General features: G+C 42.1%; 2 protein-coding genes across 6 annotated transcripts in view; both read left to right on the top strand.

The window, feature by feature from the left end:
* The window catches only part of LOC121268998, a 46,215-nt gene extending 42,149 nt beyond the window's left edge, over positions 1 to 4,066 (top strand). For all 5 annotated transcript variants that reach the window (XM_041173342.1, XM_041173343.1, XM_041173340.1 and 2 more), the window contains one exon: positions 71 to 4,066. In XM_041173342.1, the coding sequence (XP_041029276.1) occupies positions 71 to 1,826 (1,756 nt within the window). In that variant the 3' untranslated portion in view covers positions 1,827 to 4,066. The remainder of the gene's footprint in view (positions 1 to 70) is intronic.
* A 2,487-nt stretch (positions 4,067 to 6,553) lies between these two features.
* The window catches only part of adam11 (ADAM metallopeptidase domain 11), a 172,152-nt gene continuing 160,521 nt past the window's right edge, over positions 6,554 to 18,184 (top strand). Inside the window, exons 1-4 of the mRNA XM_041173265.1 lie at positions 6,554 to 6,746; positions 7,667 to 7,714; positions 13,607 to 13,782; positions 14,771 to 14,847. Of these exons, the coding sequence (XP_041029199.1) occupies positions 6,554 to 6,746; positions 7,667 to 7,714; positions 13,607 to 13,782; positions 14,771 to 14,847 (494 nt within the window). The remainder of the gene's footprint in view (positions 6,747 to 7,666; positions 7,715 to 13,606; positions 13,783 to 14,770; positions 14,848 to 18,184) is intronic.

Genomic DNA, 18,184 nt, shown 5'->3' with positions numbered 1-18,184 from the left:
AGATTTCAGGTATATTGAATTTTATGGTGTTTAACCTCTGTGTTCATACAGATTTGTGCTTTTAATGCAGATCCATGAAGTCTACTTCAAGTTCTGGAATTTCACTATCCAAAATGTACATGGAATCGTTGCAGGCTGTTAATGACCTTGTCCTTGAAGGAAAAAAACTTTCATTTGAGTCTCTAGCTGCAAGCCAACAGATAAATTTCTCTGTGGATAATCTGGAAAGAATTGATGGGAATGGTCAGAATTCAAAGGTGCATCACATGAAAGCTGACAAAACAAAGGGTGAGCTCACCCAAGGAAGATTGGAACTTAATGGACACAGATCCTGTCCCCTGCAGCAGGATCATGAACTGGCATCTTTGAGCTCTTTGAATCAAATAGCTGTATATTCTAAACAGTTAGTGGTGAAATCCCCAAATTGTAGTTCATTAGATTTCAACACAGGAATACCAACAGAGAGAGCAGTCAGCTACACGCCCAATGAACAAATGGATGCTGGAGATGCTTTGGTGCAAAAAGTTTCATATTGTGCCGGCGAGGAAATCTCAGAAAGCTGCCATCGAGATGAACAGAGGCATATGAAATCTGAAGAAATTCCATGTTCTGTTGAGGCCATTCCTGAGTCGTGGGAGGTTGATTGTGATATAGTTACTACAGATAACAACTGTAGTTTCAAAAAACGCAAACACTCTGACGACACCAGTTCACCAATCAAGAGGAGCCCAAGATGCAGATTAGATGATTTGACTGGCGTATGCAATTGTTTCTCTTTCAGCAAAAATATCAATTGTTACTTCAATGAACATATTTTCCAACCACATGCTGAACTGCTTTATTTATCTGATCTGGATAAAATCTTTACTTCTCATACTTGTGTTGAGCAAACAATGTTTCCTTCTGCATGTTCTAAGAACATCTCCATGGGCGAGCATTTTGATTTGTCTGCCAAGCTTAACTTACACAGACCTTTGACTAGTAAAGAAAGCCTATCAGACTATCAAAGCAGCAGGGCCAAAAATGAATGTGAAAACTTGGGGAAGTCGCAAAGAGTTGTTTGGGCTTGTGAAGAGAAACCAAGCAAATGCTACCACTTACCAAACACTACCTCTACAGTTAGTCAGGAGGTAAAAGAAGAAATTTGGCTTAATCAACCCAGGGAAACTCATGACAAAGAGCAAAAGGCAATTCCTTTAAGCAGTGCAACATTTCAGGCTGACAGAGAATTGCTGCCAGCTCTTCAGAATACAGAAAGTTTAGCATCTCAAAACAACCAAGTTGGCCTTAGTGATGAAACTGCGCTTAAGGCTGAAGCTGAAATTCAAATAATAAATGAGAAAATTGCACACTCAAATGTAGCGGGAAATACTATAATGCATCTGTTTTCTTCCTTTGAAACCAACACACACAAAACTTTAGGATCTGATACTTTCTCAAGTACACAAACTAATTTTCAAGTGGATGAAAGTAGATGTGAAAATTCTGTCAACCAAACTAACCTTTGTCATTCCTCCTTTAAAAGTAACATATTTCACACAGATACATTTTCATCAGAATCTGAATGGGATATTCAGTTGTCTTCAAAACTTGGCAATATACAAGCCAATGCCAAAGACCAATCTGTTGACTTGGAACTCTTGAGAAAGACTTGTGTTAATGTGAAAGATGCAAAGTATGAGACTCAATTATACTCTGTATTAAAGGACAAAGCTGAAGTAGACAGGATCAACAAAGTAGAGAAAGATCTAGCAAGCTGTCAAGCTAAAACAAATACACCACGGTATTTAACACTTGTACCCTATCTGGACAGTTGCACTAATTAATAATACTGTGCCAAAGTTACTTCATAAGATTCTATTAACTCTTTCATCATACTTTATAAATTGTAAATGATTTTACTTTTGAGAGCTAATGGGTTCCGAAACCACATTACAACACTGGAATGTTGCGAGTCCTAGATTAATACATTAGTTCTGATTGAGTTTCTGCTCCAATTTCACCCTGGGTTAATAAATGGAGTACAGTAGATTAAGTAGTGTATGTTACTCCACAATTAGCTGTGGTATGTCTTACTTTCTTAAGAGGGAGGGCTTTTACCCCACCTTTATGCAATCTCCCTTTTCCCTTCCCAACTACTATGATTTTCATTCGCCTACACAGTAAGAACAAAATAAAATCTAAATATTCTTAAGAAACCAGCATCTATATTAGCTGTACAATGGTATATCCAGTTCATTGCAATTTTCCATCAAGTGAAAGAATGCTTTGTGCCCACAGTTCTGTATATAATCAGTAGAAAAGCTAAGTTCTCCTCCCCACCCGCAAAGGAAATGTTGACCCTTCTTTACCTTTAGTTCTTGTCCAGATCCTAACAAAACTTTTAGGTGGGATTGGTATAAGTCCAGGAGCAGGTTGTGGGCTTATTGTCTGTCTGAGAATAATATGGCAGAAGTTAACATCATATGTGCTCAGCATTATCTACAAAAGTGCTCTTTCTCCTCAGTAGCTCATGAGCATAAGCAATCACCCTTGGGAGAGTGTGTTAAATATGTTAATTAGTGAGATGATGTTGGCAGCTTTTTGAAGCAACAGTATAAGGTATTCTGCACAGCAAATGAACCCACCCAGTTGTATTTTATATGAGTGAAATGGCTTATTGTGACTGCTAGCAGTCTTGTTCTTTATTGTTGTTGAGCCAGTTCTACAAATGCTATTCTAAAATCATTAGCATTTACTAGTTATAGGTATTCTAAAAAGTGACCATCCTGCAGCATTCTATCCATTTTCTATATTGAAGAACAATCTAAGGAAGGGATGTGTGTTAAATTTGCGTTTGCTAATTCCATTTACTAAACACATATTACAGTGCAAGTATATGTTAGGCAAGATTAGGCACAACCCCACTTAATTTATGAACAAGAAAGAGGCATAAGTATTTCAGTTATTACTTTGTCATTCTGAAAAAAATCGGTATCTGTTTGGGAGATGCTGGATATTTCATATATTGTGCCCCATAAACCTTGTGTTTTGGTTCTCCACTCAGCCAGATGTCATTTAGCCAACTATGATATGAATGAACATCTCCATCGACCAAGTGCATGTTAAATTCTTTGCCTTACTGTTGGCTCTCTTGACTCAGACACTGCCTAATCGCTATGTCTGTTAGGAACGGATGGGAGTTTGTGCTATTTCCATTTGTGTAAAGGAGATCAGATGTGGTGAGGAGTTCTATCGGGACTGATTTGTAGAATTTGTTTTATTAAAAGTGTTCATTCTCTTCCTATTCCTCAACCAAAAACACACAAGTACACTTATTATACAGTTTACATCTGGCATGTAAACTCTTATGAACTCTTAGCACTCACATTCAATTAGATATCTAGTTTAGTCTAAGTCTATTAGGTTAAAAGATGTTAGCATGTTTCAGCAATTAATTTGAAACCTTTGATCTCTAGTAAACCTAAAGGAGCAATAGCAGTAAATCTGTTGTTATAGCTCTATCTCCAAAATTCTGTCAATTAAATATTTTTGTTTAAAGTAGCACTTGCTGCTTTTCTGATGTTGGCATTTTGAATGTGAGCAAGGTAAACAGATTGCATTTGCAGTTCCTGATCTTAATTATCCAGGCTATGTGGTATAGAGAGAGATACAAAAATATGCTGGATTAGATTGCGTGCACTGAGTAAACCAATCTTCAAAAAATAATTTTGATGCATTATCCTCATCTTTCAGATTTTTTAAATGTTTTTTTTTGTTGGTATTACTTAAAAATTGTTCAAACTTGACATTGCATTAATACCAGCCTCAACGTCTCAAGTGTTTTCGGTATTGGAAAACTCAAAATTTTAAAGTAATTTAGTGAACAAGTTCTGTATTTGATGTCATTTTTTTGACCTAGAGTACAAAATTGCTTCCTTGATTTTAATCCTCTTTTACATAAAGTAAAGAGCTATTACTGTCAAACATGAGCTCTTGAAATCTGTACAAATGTATAGTTTTAATCATGAAATGTACACTGACTAATAATGTTGTGGAAAATCATTGAAATAAATGTTGAAATACAGCTCTTTGTTCATAAAAGTGATCATTTTTAAAAAATGAAAGGACTACTGAGTCCTTCTATGTGGAATAGTACAGGTTCTCAACAATTTGTATTTATATAGTGCCTTTAATGTCATGAAAAATCTCCAGACTTCAGAGGAGCATTATAAAACAAAATTTGACACTGAGCCACATAAGATTTTGGGGCAAATGGTTGGACAGCTTGGTCAGAGAGAGGTAGTTTTTAAGGAGTATCTTAGAGGAGGGAAGATGTGAAAAGGTTTAAGGAGGGAATTCCAGAGCTTACGACTTTGGCAACGGAAGGTTAGCCACCAACGCTGGAGCAATTTAAAATCAAAGATACTCAAGGAGCCAGAATTAGTGAAATGTGTTTATCTCAATGTTGTGGAGCTGAAGGAGTTTACAGATATGGGAAGGGATGAGGCCGTGGAGGGAATTGAAAACGAGTGAGTATTTTAAATTCAAGGTTTGCTTAACCAGAAGTAATGTAGGTGATGAGTGAATACAAGTGCAATTTAGGATGCAGCAGCAGAGTTTTGGATGGCCTCAAGTTTATGGAGGGTAAATGTGTGTCCATAGATCTCTGAAGGGGCATGTTAGTGGGGTGGTGAAAAAGGCATATGAGACACTTGCCTTTATCAGTCGAGGCATAGATTAAAAAAGTAGGGAGGTCTTGATGGAGTTGTATAGAACCTTGGTGAGGCCACAGCTGGAGTACTGTGTGTGCAGTTCTGGTCGCCACATAGGAAGGATGTGATTGCACTGGAGGGGGTGCAGGGAGATTCGATAGGATGTTACCTGGGAAGAAACATTTAAGTTATAAAGAGAGGTTGGGTAGACTTGGGTTGTTTTCGTTGGAGCAGAGAAGACTGAGGGGCGACCTGATCGAGGTGTACAAGATTATGAGGGGTATGGACAGGGTGGATAGGGAGCAGCTGTTCCCCTTAATTGAAGGGTCAGTCACGAGAGGACATAAGTTCAAGGTGAGGGGCAGGAGGTTTAAGGGGGATGTGAGGGAAAATTTTTTTACCCAGAAGGTGGTGATGGTCTGGAATGCACTACCTGGGAGGGTGGTGGAGGCAGGTTGCCTCATATCCTTTAAAAAGTATCTTGGTACTTCATAACATTCAAGGCTATGGGCTAAGTGCTGGTAAATGGGATTAGGTCGGTAGGTCAGCTGTTTCTCACGTGTCGGTGCAGACTCGATGGGCTGAAGGGCCTCTTCTGCACTGTGTGATTTTGTGATTCTGTTTCCTTCAGTGGCCAATTTAGTTTTTCATTAGCAAAGACCTGAATGTTCTTCAGGGGAGGATACTTGCCGTCATTACCTAATCTAGCCTGTATGGGACTTGGCTTTAACTGTCCTCTGAAGTGGCCTAGCCAGCCATCCCTTTGCATCAAACTGTTGTACTGCAGAGGTTCAAGCGGAAAGCCTGACCTCACCACCTTGGTGGGAGGGGTAATAAATGGCAGACTTTTCAGCAATGCCCACATCCTGTGAACATATTAACAAATACAGCAGTATCTATATTTGCAGCCCATTTCACCAATACCTTTCTTCCAAGTAGGATTAGCACACAAACACTTTACCAAGGTCTACTAGCAAATTAATTATCCCAGTGGGTATGTTAATAGGCTTACTATGTTATTCCGTGATAGGTCGATGTCATATAAATATAACAATGCTCTAAGTACCTTTGGGAATAGCCCTTCATTTTGCCAGGATTGCAGACAAGTGAATCGTTACTGATGGTGTGAGACGGCTCCATCCCCTCCTTTTTGTTGTGAAAGTGGACAGTCAAGAATAAATTGACCTGCGCTGTCAGCTTCTGTAGTTTGGTGTGTCTTAGAGCTATTTGGGCATAGAAATCGCAATACCATTTAGGCCAGGAGGACAGAGGGACATGTATGCAAATCCTTTTTTTTCACTTCATTTCAGTTGCATCCAAAGTTCTGTGCATTCTGATGTTGTAATAGTGCAGCAATTCTTAATGGGTTTGTCATACCATTATATTTGAGTTCAAAACGCAATGGACAGAATTTTCTCAGGCTGTTGGTGGGGGTCTTGGGGGAAGCAGGGTGGCGAAGTTTTAGTAAGCGATGCCAAGTTGGGATCTTGACCTGGTCTTGCCCTCTTTTGGGCAGGGAATCCCCGTTGACCTGTTGAGTAAGTAAAGAGGTTATTAAGCCAATTATAAGGTCACTTGCCAGGGTCACTGAGTAAGAGCACAGCAGGAAAATAGACTGACAGGCTGGGAAGGCTTTGATCAGTGAAACTGAAGAGCTCCAGCCACGGACAGGTGAGAGGCTGCTATGCAAAGCACTTTTTCTCTCAGAAGGTGCTTTCACTGCACTCAGGTGACTGCCAACTCGGAAGGCACTGCTCTATGTATGGCACCCAAGCCTGAAGGAAACCACATGTAATTAACACTTCTATTTTTATTTTGATTATTAATTACCCACCCACAGCTGCAAGCCATCATCAAACATGGGAGCAGCTTATGCAGCTCCACTTGGCACCTCTGCTGAGGTCTATGAGCAGAGTCCATGCCACCACCAACAGCTCCAGCAGCAACACCAGATACCTTCACAGCCGTATGACAAGACCACTAACACAGGATCCACGGGCAGAGGAGCAGAATTCTCGACATGTCTGAGCACTTGTGCCTCAGGAGGCTCACGTTAGGCTGCTGCTGCCATCTGCAGCCACCTAGGACAAGACCTCCTTCCCAATGGTCCAGGTGGACGTGCCCTAGCAGTGGCTGAAAAGGTGCTGGTCACTGGAGGGCTAACGCACTCCCCGCTCTCTGGGTCTCTGCCACTCACCAAGATGTATGATCTCCTGCAAGAGAAGAAACAGGTGTGAGTATTCAAAGCAGCTGAGTGTAGAGGGTGGAAGGACGCCATTTATGGAGGGTGACTATGAGGCATCAGTGTAAGAAGACAATAGGACGAGAGTGAGTGTGAATGTCGGCTGCTCGGATGGGGATGCAAGGTGCTTGGAGAGAGAGGAATGAGTGGAGCTGCAAGGAGTGTTGTTCTGAGCAGTGCTGTGCGTGTGTGGAGCCTGGCACATAAAATGTTATGCCACTCACCTGTCCTGCCCTCCTGAGATCCTGGATCTGCTTGGTGCACTGTCTCCAAGTTGGAGGGACCATACTTACATATGAACATGCAAACATACAAATTAGGAGCAAGAGTGGACCACTGGGCCCCTCAAGCCTGATCTGCCATTCAATAAGATCACGGCTGATATGCTTGTAACCTCTACTCCACATTCCTGCCTACCCCTGATAATCTTTCACACCCTTGCTTACCAAGAATCTATCCAGCTCTGCCTTAAAGATATTCAAAGGCTCTCCCTCTACTGCCTTTTGAGGAAGAGAATTCCAAAGACTTACGGCCATCAGAGAGAAAAAGCTTTTCCTCATCTGTGTCTTAAATCGGCGACCCCTTATTTTTAAACAGTGACTCCTAGTTCTAGATTCTCCCACAACAGGAAACATCCTCTCCACATCTATACTTCTGCTGCTGACTTCCTCCACCACTTTCATCCACCGATACTTGGTTGGAAAGTTTGTCCTCTTCCTCCCATTCTCAGTAGTTTGCCTCACTGCAGCTCTTCAGATTCTCCGAGTAGGACCACCAGGTGAGTGTGACGCACCAGTGGAACAACCTTGCCAGGTCTCCTCTATATTTGTGTGCTTGCTGCAGGAAGAAAGCTTTTAACGCTTGTGATTTTTTTCCTTACACATCCTGTGACCCCTTTAATTAGAATTCCTTCCTTTGACAGAATGGACTTATCATCCCATCTACCCTCCCTAAATGATGAGGGAACCCACTAAGATGACAATTAGCTTATTCTGGTAAAGAGCAACCGCCAGGCGTTCTGTGCAGAGAATCTAGTTCCAAACCCAAAAATGGTCCAGTCATTATGGCAGGGACTAAGGTGAGAAGATTCCATTCATTGTCCCAAATCTGGATCTTTGGTCTCCTGCTTAGCTTTTGTTCCAGATCTTTACTATTTGTGTGTTGAAATTCTTAAAGGTAGCCATCTAATTAGTCATCTGTGTCCGACTTTATTCAAGTATGGAATGAAGCAGTTTGACATCCTTTATGTTCATTTTTACCTTCAAATAGCCATGAATGAATCATAATCCTGCCCTTTTCTCCCACTTGCAAGAGTTGTATGGGACATCTGTTTTATGCTACTGTTTTGACCTACTTTTGTAATAATTAAAATTATAAATAGTGTTCTTAGCTCCCTGTTATAGTGCATACTACTAGGACTGTGATGTCATTTCTGATTAATCCATAAGGAAGATACAGGTTAGCGCAGTGTTGGGAGAGCTATGGGATATCTTTAAGGCATCAGGAGTTAGTCTGTCTTTATACTCACGTAGTCTGTAATTAACCACTAGAGGGCTCCCTGATTGGAACAAGCAGACTATAGCAGTTAAAGTCTCGTCTCTACTCTTATTGAACGTTCTGAAGAGTAAAATGAAAGCAGCCATTACAGCCACAGCTGTGATTCCAGAATGGTATGCTGCCTTCCTGCTGCCAGGGTCAAGATGTCACTGAACAATTGCAGAGCATTCTGAGGGTGAACAACCAATGGCCCTGGTCCATACTGCAACCAACAAAACAAGTAAAAAGAGGGATGGGAAGATTTTAGGGAGCTAGGAAGGAGACCAGCAAACAGGACCTCAAAGGTATTTACAGAGACGCTCGCAACTGAGTATAGAAATAGAAAGCGAGAGCAGGTGAATGCACAGCAGAATGGATGGTGCAGGAGGAAGGGATTTAAATTCCTGGGAGATTGGGACCAGTTCCCAGGAAGGTGGAACCTATAGAAGCCAGAAGGGTTGTACCTTAACAGAATTAAGATCAATGACCTGGCTTGCTATTGCTGTTGGGGTGAATTTAAACTAACTCGACAGGAGGATGGGGACCAGAATGATTAGAAAGGAGAAAGAAGAGGCACAAAGGATTAGGAGAGACAGATAACACTCGAGTAAGAAATAATAAAGTATTAGGTGGGATCAGAGGAAAGTTGAAATAGTGCATGTTTGTATACACACAGTGTGTGACAACTAAGATTGGTAAGGGTAGATATAGCGTTGATATTAATAGAGACCTGGCTCAGAAAAGGACAAGACTGGGTGTGAAACATTCCTGGATGGTTAGAAAAGGATTCTAGAGATAAAGAACTGTAGCTATGAGGATAGATTGGAGAGGTTGGGACTGTTTTCCTTGGAGAAAAGAAGGCTAGGAGGAGACTTGATAGAGGTATTCAAAATCCTGAGGGGTATGGACAGGGTAAATAGTGAGAAATTGTTCCCACTCAAGAGAGCATCAAGAACTAAAGGGCACAGATTCAAAATAATTGGCAAAAGGAGTAATAGTGATATGAGGAAAATATTTTTCATCCGGTGGGTGGTTGGAGTCTGGAACAAACTTCTTGAAAGGGTGGTGGAGGCAGGTTTGATTGAGGTATTCAGAAGAGAATTGGATCGCTACCTGAAAAGTTGAAAGTCGAGGTTACACGGATAAGGCAGAGGAGTGGGACTTGGTAGAATGAGCTTTCAGAGAGCCAATGGAGACTCGATGGGCTGAATGGCCTCCTGCAAGGTAAAGATTCTGTAATTCTGATTCTGTCATTATGTGAAAAGAGAGGGAAGGAAAGAATGTGGGGGGCAGGTGGCAGTATTGATTAAGGAGAATATTATTGTGCTAGAGAGAGAGAGAGAGAGCAGATGGCCTGGAGGGGTCAGAGACAGAATCTACTTGGTTAGAGTTAAGAAGCCACATCAGTATGGCAAAGGGAGAGTTTGAGAAGAGACTGGCAGCTAATGTAAAAGAGAATCCAGAAGTCTTCTATAGGAATATAAACAGGTAGTAAGAGGAGGGACAGGGCTGATTAGAGACCAAAAAGAGGATCTACCCATGGAGGCAGAAGACATGGCTGAGGTACTAAATGAATACTTTGCATCTGTCTTTACCGAGGGAAAATATGCTACCCAAGCCATAATGAAAGAGGAGGTAATTGTAACACTGGATGAGCCAAAAATTAATGAAAAGGTACTAGAAAGGCTAGTTGTATTTAAAGTTGATATGTCACCAGAATGCATCCATGCATACTGAGGGAAGAAAGGGTGGAAACTGTGGAGGCAAAAGCCATAATCTTCCAATCCTCCTTAGATATACAGGGCCGGAGAATTGCAAATGTTGTTTAAAAATGGGTTTAAGGATAAACCCAGCAACTACAGGACAGTCAGTTTAAACTCACTGGTGGGAAATCTTTTAGAAACGATAATCTGGGCCCAAATTAATCTTTGAATAAGTGTGGATTAATCAAGGAAAGCTAGCCTTTGAGGAAAGACAAATCATGTTTAACTAACTTAATTGAATTTCTTGACAAGGTAACAGAGTGGGTTTTTGAGCATAATGTGGCTGATTTTGTGTACACAGACTTCCTAAAAGGGACTTTGATAAAGTGCCACACAATAGATTTGCCAACAACAGTAGCAGCATGGAGACAAAGTTAGTTGGGTGACAGGGGACAGAATAGTGGTGAATGGTTGTTTTTTGGACTGAAGGAAGGTAAATAGTGGAATTCCAGAGGGGGCTGTACAAGGACCACTTCCTGACATATATTCTTGATCTGTATTAATGACCTAGACTTAGGTGTACACTAGACAATTTCAAAATTTACCGAAGATACAAAGCTTTGAAGTACTGTGAACTGTGAGGACAATAGTGACAGTCTTCAAGAGGACATAGTCAGGAATGGACGGGCACGTGGCACATGAAATTTGATGCAGAGAAATGTGAAGTGATACATTTTGGGAGGAAGAACAAGGAAAGGCAATATAAAATAACTTGTAAAATTTTGAAGGGTGTGCAGGAACAGAGATAATGGGCAGAATCATGTGCCTTCAGGCGTGAGCACGGATTGGAACCATTTCTCGTTCCCAACCCTGTTCTACCTGTCAGGGAGCCCACCTTTCCAAAAGCTGCATCTGGGTCCACCATGCAGGTCCTTGAGGCTGCAGACCCAGTCAGAGAGTCTGCAGCTTTGGAAAGATAGCAGCTCCATCAGCAGAGATGGGTGCTGCCACTGCAGGATGGGGACTGTGAAGGTTCCTCCGTCTTGAGTTGCCCTCTGAAGAGATAATTGATCAGCAGGCCACAGCAGCGAGGCCACCCCTGTGGAGTAGAACCTCTCCACAGGATGGCCAGTGGCCTGCTGATCCCTGCACCTCTGGGTGGGGCTTAGTGTTAGAGATCTTGCAGGTCCCACAGGCCAGCTGCCAGCAAGCCACCCCAAGGCACCTGCTGGGCTTGGCCCTTGTGGTGGGGATGGCAATTCCGGACGGAGACACCAATCAACCCACAAATGAAGACTTAATTATGCAGATTGGCCTCTTGCCACTGCCATGCTGGTAGTCAGGTAGGTCAGTAGTCTCAGTTGGTAATGGCCTGAAGTCTGCTCCAATGAGACCAGGAAGATTCTACCCAAGGTTTCACATAGATGACCTTTCATCAGAAGACAGGACCTTACTCCCTCACCCCCCCACCCCCGAATAAAACTTGTGTTAACATATATACAATCGACATTTTGCTTAGTAACTAAGTACCAATTTTCCAATCACAGATGTCGACCTTTGATAAGTAATTTGAGTAAGTGGCGATTTAACCCTGAATAGTGTGAGGTGATACAATTTGGAACGAGTAATTTGACAAGTAATTCAATGAACGGCATGACACTCGAAAGTTCTGAGGAACAAAGGGACCTTGGCGTGTGTGTCCATAGATCTCTGAAGGCGGAGGGGCATGTTAGTTGGGTGGTGGAACGCTTGCTTTTATCAAGCGAGGCATAGATTACAAAAGTAGGGAGGTTATGTTGGAGTTGTATAGAACTTGGTGAGGCCACAGCTGGAGTACTGTGTGCAGTTCTGGTCACTACACTATAGGAAGGATGTGATTGCACTGGAGGGGGCGCAGAGGAGATTCACCAGGATGTTGCCGAAGATGAAACATTTAAGTTATGAAGAGAGGTTGGATAGACTTGGGTTGTTTTCGTTGGAGCAGAGAAGACTGAGGGGCGACTTGATCGTGGTGTACAAGATTATGAGGGGCCTGGACAGGGTGGATAGGGAATAGCTGTTCCTCTTAATTGAAGGGTCAGTCATGAGGGGACATAAGTTCAAGGTGAGGAGCAGGAGGTTTAGGGGGGATGTGAGGAAAAACTTTTTTACCCAGAGGGTGGTGATGGTCTGGAATGTGCTGCCTGGGGGGGTGGTGGAGGCGGGTTGCCTCACATCCTTTAAAAAGTCCCTGAATGAGCACTTGGTACGTCATAGCATTCAAGGCTATGGGCCAAGTGCTGGTAAATGGGATTAGGTTGGTAGGTCAGGTGTTTCTCACGTGCTGGTGCAAACTCGATGGGCTGAAGGGCCTCTTCTGCACTGTGTAATCCTGCAGTTTGTGCAAAGTCAAACATCGCTGAAGAATAGAGTTGGTGACTTTTAATCTGTGTGTGTGTGTGTGTGTGTGTGTCTGTGTGCAAGTCTGGCTTAACCATATTTGGACAGTCTTAAGAACTGCTGATTTGAGCATCAGATCAACAACCTGCCAATGGGCACACTGTGTTTGGAATGATATCTCTGATGGAGCACGTGACACCAAAAGAAACGACTTCAACCAGCTTTACAGTTTATCTGAGTAACGCATTTTGATTGGAATCAACTAGCCCGATTTCCCATCATCGAGAATAGAACCCAGCAGTAGTGACAGTGTTCTTCCTCATTGCATGATTCCCGGGATGTAGGCTGGGTTTAATCCAGACTGGTGCATTGAGCTGGAATGCTGCAGGTGCCATACGCTCGGAGCGAGATGAGAAAGAATTTCATTGTCTCTCATACATAGAAGCTGTTGCTGGAGCAGGCTGCGGGACCATGATACACAGGTTCCAGCCCCTCTGCAGATCCTCGTAACATCACCTTCCTTTGTAAGAAGGGGGGGGGGGGTTGTGAAAATTAAAATATCTTTTAAGCTTCTAAATGGTGCAAAAGATATGAAACCATGATTCTTGTGCAGCTTTGGATTTTTGTTCCATTCTTCTACCTCACCTGTCCTACAGGTAAGCAAGTGCACTTATCTTTCTTTTGAAAATTGGCGCTTTTCGGATAAATGCCAATGCATCAGTTTCCCCCCCCCCCCCCCCCCCCTCTCCGTTTGGGCGAAATTTAGCTTACACTGTTTTTTTTTTGGAAACCTGCGATTCGTCCATTATTTTCAATGCGGTTGCTGCATCAACATAAATTCTGCAGTGCACACAGTAGTAGAGTAACCCGTCATCAATACAGCGTCGCGTCCTGGGCTCTCTGTGTGTATGTTCTTGTGTGTGTGTGTGTGTTGGGGGGGGGGGGGTTAATTACTCACATTTAGCGTTCAAATTTGAGAATCGATCTGTCATCAGGCACCTTCGATTTTTGCGCTCAACTTTTCATTTTAATCACTATTATTTTTGTCCAAGGGTTTATTAAAGCCGAGAGCCAAACGGGGACGGCGTGGAAGGATCGGCGGAACGGCAGATCCCTCTTACCAGAGGCCACTGAACCTCAGCGATTAATCCACAGTGTTCACTCAGGAAAGGAAATGAGGCACGGCCAGCTGAGTACTCGAATCCGGAACAACAGCACTGGTTCTCGTGTAGGTTTAATTCAATGTTCTGTTTCAATATTTTTTTTTTAAAACGGCGAAAGCTGTTTTACTTGTCTTTTATTCACCTTTTAGTACTATTATAGAAAAAAAAAGATGTGCTCTGCAAAATGCATTGAGCGTCGAGGCAAAGTTGAGCCGGGGGTGTGAACTCAGTGCCACCGACTCTGGTGAAGCTAGGACGCTCTGCCAATGGTGCTCATGCGAAGGGCAGGACTGTATGCGGAGTCTGTTCGGGGATGTCTCCTGCGGCGATCTTGGTCTCTCCCTTGTGTTAATGTATTAAATCATATTTGAAATAATAGGCAGAAGGATTCATTCACCTCCTTATCGCCCAGGATGCGCTTACTAATATGTTGTGTGTCAGCGGTGGCTCAGTTGGTGGGACTCTCGCCTCTTGAGTCTCTGGGTTCAAGTCTCACCCCGCCAATTAAAAGTGCAAAAAAAAAAATCACGGCTGAAGCTCCGGTGCAGTACTGAGGGAGTGTTGTGCTGTCCGAGGTGCCATCTTTCAGATGACATATTAAAATGAGGCACCATCTGCTTGCTCAGGTGAATGTAAACGACCCAAGGAGAGCAGAGGAGTTATCCTGGCCAATATTTATCCCTCAGTCAACATTACTGGTTTTGGGCGATTGCTGTGTGCATATTGTCTGCTGCGTTTCCCATATTACAACAATGACTTACACTACAAAAAGTACTTAATTACCTGTAAAGCACTTTCCAGTGGTTGTGAAAGGCCCTATATAAATGCAAGTCTTTTCATATTCAAGTTGTCAGTACAATATTGGCTATTCAGCTGCATTTCACAATATTTTCAAGGCAGAGGATTAAACACTTATAAGTGACACATTATGCCTGTATTAAGCAAATTCATTCATTTTGGAGTAATTTGCATTCTGAATGTTTGGAAAAAAAGTTCTGCTGGGGTACTTTTAAAGTTGCAATTCTTAACAACACCGTCAATTTTGTTTTATAGCTTATTCATCTTGCGCAAGCAAGCTTCCTGATAGAAGCATTTGGTTCATCCTTCATTTTGGACCTAGACTTGAACCAGTGAGTATTATATTCAGAATTGTCAACAACAATGTTAGTGAGATTCTCGAGCTAAAAGAATGCACTCAGTGGAGTTTTGTTTGGTGTAAGTGACAGTAGCTCCTTTTTAAACTTAATCAAACTCTTAATGGCTGGAAATGTACACACTTACAAGTGAATTAGAGCAACATGGGAATGTATCCAAATGTTCATCAAATGGGCTCCTAATCAAAATTTAGTGTTTCTTATTTGTGTTTTAATGTTATGATTTTGGCCAGTTTCAAGTTTATTTCACAATGCTACCTTAGTGCCTAAAAATACTCTTGATATTGACTGCAAATAGCCAAATATTGAAGTATAAGCATTGAGCTAACTAGGGGTGCTGATGAGTTAGGATGATATGTTCAAAGGCTGTGCATCATTTCTGGTCGATCCATAATCCAATCCCTGCTATTGTTCTAGGAGATATGGAGGCAGATGCTTGTAAGTCTCAAGATATTTAGGAGTTTTACAAGACCCTGGGGAGAGGGGGGTGGTGGTGCGGAGGAGTGGGGTGAAATTGGGGACCTTCCATTTTTTTCAATTGATTTTAGTGGATAAGAAATTTGGACAGGATGAGAATGGACTGTTAATTCAATAATTGGCCATTTTGTGTCATTGCCAAAGGTCAATTTTACCCCGACTGGATTCACCCATAAACTGCAATTCCTATAAACTTTATGGAATCTGGATTGTTCATTGAATGAACAGAGAATCTGGAAATACTACAATGTTGGAGAAGTTTCAGCAAAAATGCATTGAGCGAAGGCTGCGTTTGAGATTCTGAAGTAATTGTGCAGCTTGAGTGTAGTATTTATGCAGTGCTATAAGCTATATATTTTATTCAAATTGAAGGGATAAGCGAACAGTCGTTCAATTGTGTGTATTCTGATCATAAAGTATGCACCGAATGTAGAAGTACTCTTCACATTTACAATGAGGATATGAATTGCTCTATCTTCTCCCTGTTCCTGCTGATATTGTTTGTGATTTCACTTTGAGATCCCAGGAGATCATCCAAAGTATCTGCTTATTTGTTTCTGTCAGGTGGTGAGCAGTCGAACCACAGCAGCCCAGCAATAACTGATCAGTTTTCCTTTCCTTCTACAGAGGGAAGTTGTCTGACCTCCATTCAGCTGTTTGCCAGAGCAACAGCGCCTGAAATCAGACTTTCTGAAGTTGGGGTGGTGGTGGGGTTAAGGTTCCAAAATGCCTGTACCCTTTTTTCTGCCTCACTTGGCATTGCTGCTTTGCTATTACACAGCCCCCTAAAAATGAGAGACTGTTAAAATCAAACTCTTAATCAACTAAGATGTGGCACTTAAAGGTAATTTGCTTTTACTATTAAACCTTTTGATTATTTTTCTGTTAATGAGCATTTTTACTAATGTTCTGAGTTTTTAGAAGATGTTAAACCAATGCATGAGTCTTTGGCCTCCAGCTAGTCTGCGGATAGCAAAGAAGTAGCAAAGTATAAGAGCTGTTCAATTTTAAAAGGACTTTTTTTAAATCCAGATTGTGGACCTCCAGATACTGGCTGATCCCACTTTGTCAGTGTTTCTGCATGACACTACTTTGTGCTACAATGTAGCAAGCTGTCATTAGGCTGCACTGGATGTCTGAGAATCATTAGCAGGTCAAGTGACCTAATAAAAACCATTGACAGAGTAGGACATGAATGCCAAGAGCTGACAACACAACAGCAATGTGAAAACATCTGATGCAGGACCTTTAAACTGAGCCTTGAAGCAGTTGGCGAGTAGTAGCGTAAATTTCAATGTGGAATGCATGTGAAATATCACACAGTCCCCACATGTTCAGTAATACTTATGAAGATTGTGCAGTAAATGTAAGTCAGTAAGAATAATTGTAACAAACCCTCTGCTGCTGATGCAGTTGCAGCTTAACAAATGCATCATCTTTATTTCCAAGAAAGTTTACACTTGTACCTGGGTTACTTTTAGAACTGGTTATTCAATCTGGAGGAGATGACTGAAATTTTACACTTTCATCAAGTACTAACTTTGGCAATGGATATCTCAGTTTGTTCATTCTCATGCTTTGTGCTGAGACTTATTGAAGCCTTTGTCTTTTACGTAATTTGTACTTTTTGGAATTTTTAAAAACAGCATTAAAAGATGCGAATAACCTGTTTGCTCATTCCCAGGATTGTAGGATAAGAGTCTCCATTTTCCTATTTCCAGAATTTCCTATTATAAGACCATAAGACATAGGAGCAGATATTAGGCCATTCAGCCCATCGAGTCTGCTCCGCCATTCAATCATGGCTGAAAAGTTTTTCAACCCCATTCTCCCGCCTTCTCCCTGTAACCTTTGATCCCCTTACCAATCAAGAACCTATCTATCTCGGCCTTAAATACACTCAATGACCTGGCCTCCACAGCCTTCTGTGGCAATGAATTCCAAAGATTTACCACTCTCTGGCTAAAGAAGTTTCTCCTCATCTCTGTCCTAAAAGGTCTTCCCTTTACTCTGAGACTGTGCCCTGGAGTCCTAGTCTCTCCTACTAATGGAAACATCTTCCCCACGTCCACTCTATCCAGGCCTTTCAGTATTATGTAAGTTTCAATCAGATCCCCCCTCATCTTTCTAAACTCTATTGAGTATAAACCCAGAGTCCTCAAACGTTCCTCATATGTTAAGTCTTTCATTCCTGGGATTGTTCTCGTGAACCTCCTCTGGACCCTCTCCAGGGCCAGCACATCCTTCCTGAGATACAGGGCCCAGAATTGCTCACAAAATTCTAAATGTGGTCTGACCAGAGCCTTACAAAGCCTCAGCAGCACATCCCTGCTTTTATGTTCTAGTCCTCTCGAAATAAATGCCAACATTGCATTTGCCTTCCTAACTACTGACTCAACCTGCAAGTTAACCTTAAAAGAATCCTGGACTAGGACTCCCAAGTCCCTTTGCACTCCAGATTTCTGAATTCTCTCCCCATTTAGAAAATAGTCTATGTCTCTATTCTTCCTACCAAAGTGCATGACCTCACACTTCCCCACGTTATATTCCATCTGCCACTTCTTTGCCCATTCCCCTAACCTGTCCAAATCCTTCTGCAGCCTCCCCGCCTCCTCAATACTACCTGGCCCTCCACCTATCTTTGTATCATCTGCAAACTTAGCCAGGATGCCCTCAGTTCCTTCATCTAGATCATTAATGTATAAAGTGAAAAGTTGTGGTCCCAACACTGACCCCTGCGGAACTCCACTAGTCACCGGCCGCCATCCTGAGAAGGACCCCCTTATCCCCACTCTCTGCCTCCTGCCAGACAGCCAATCTTCTATCCATGCTAGTA

Source organism: Carcharodon carcharias, chromosome 23 (genome assembly GCF_017639515.1).
Source record: "Carcharodon carcharias isolate sCarCar2 chromosome 23, sCarCar2.pri, whole genome shotgun sequence".
Lineage (NCBI taxonomy): Eukaryota > Metazoa > Chordata > Chondrichthyes > Lamniformes > Lamnidae > Carcharodon > Carcharodon carcharias.
The sequence above is the reverse complement of the archived record's forward strand: the minus strand, read 5'-3'. Positions and strand labels throughout refer to the sequence as shown.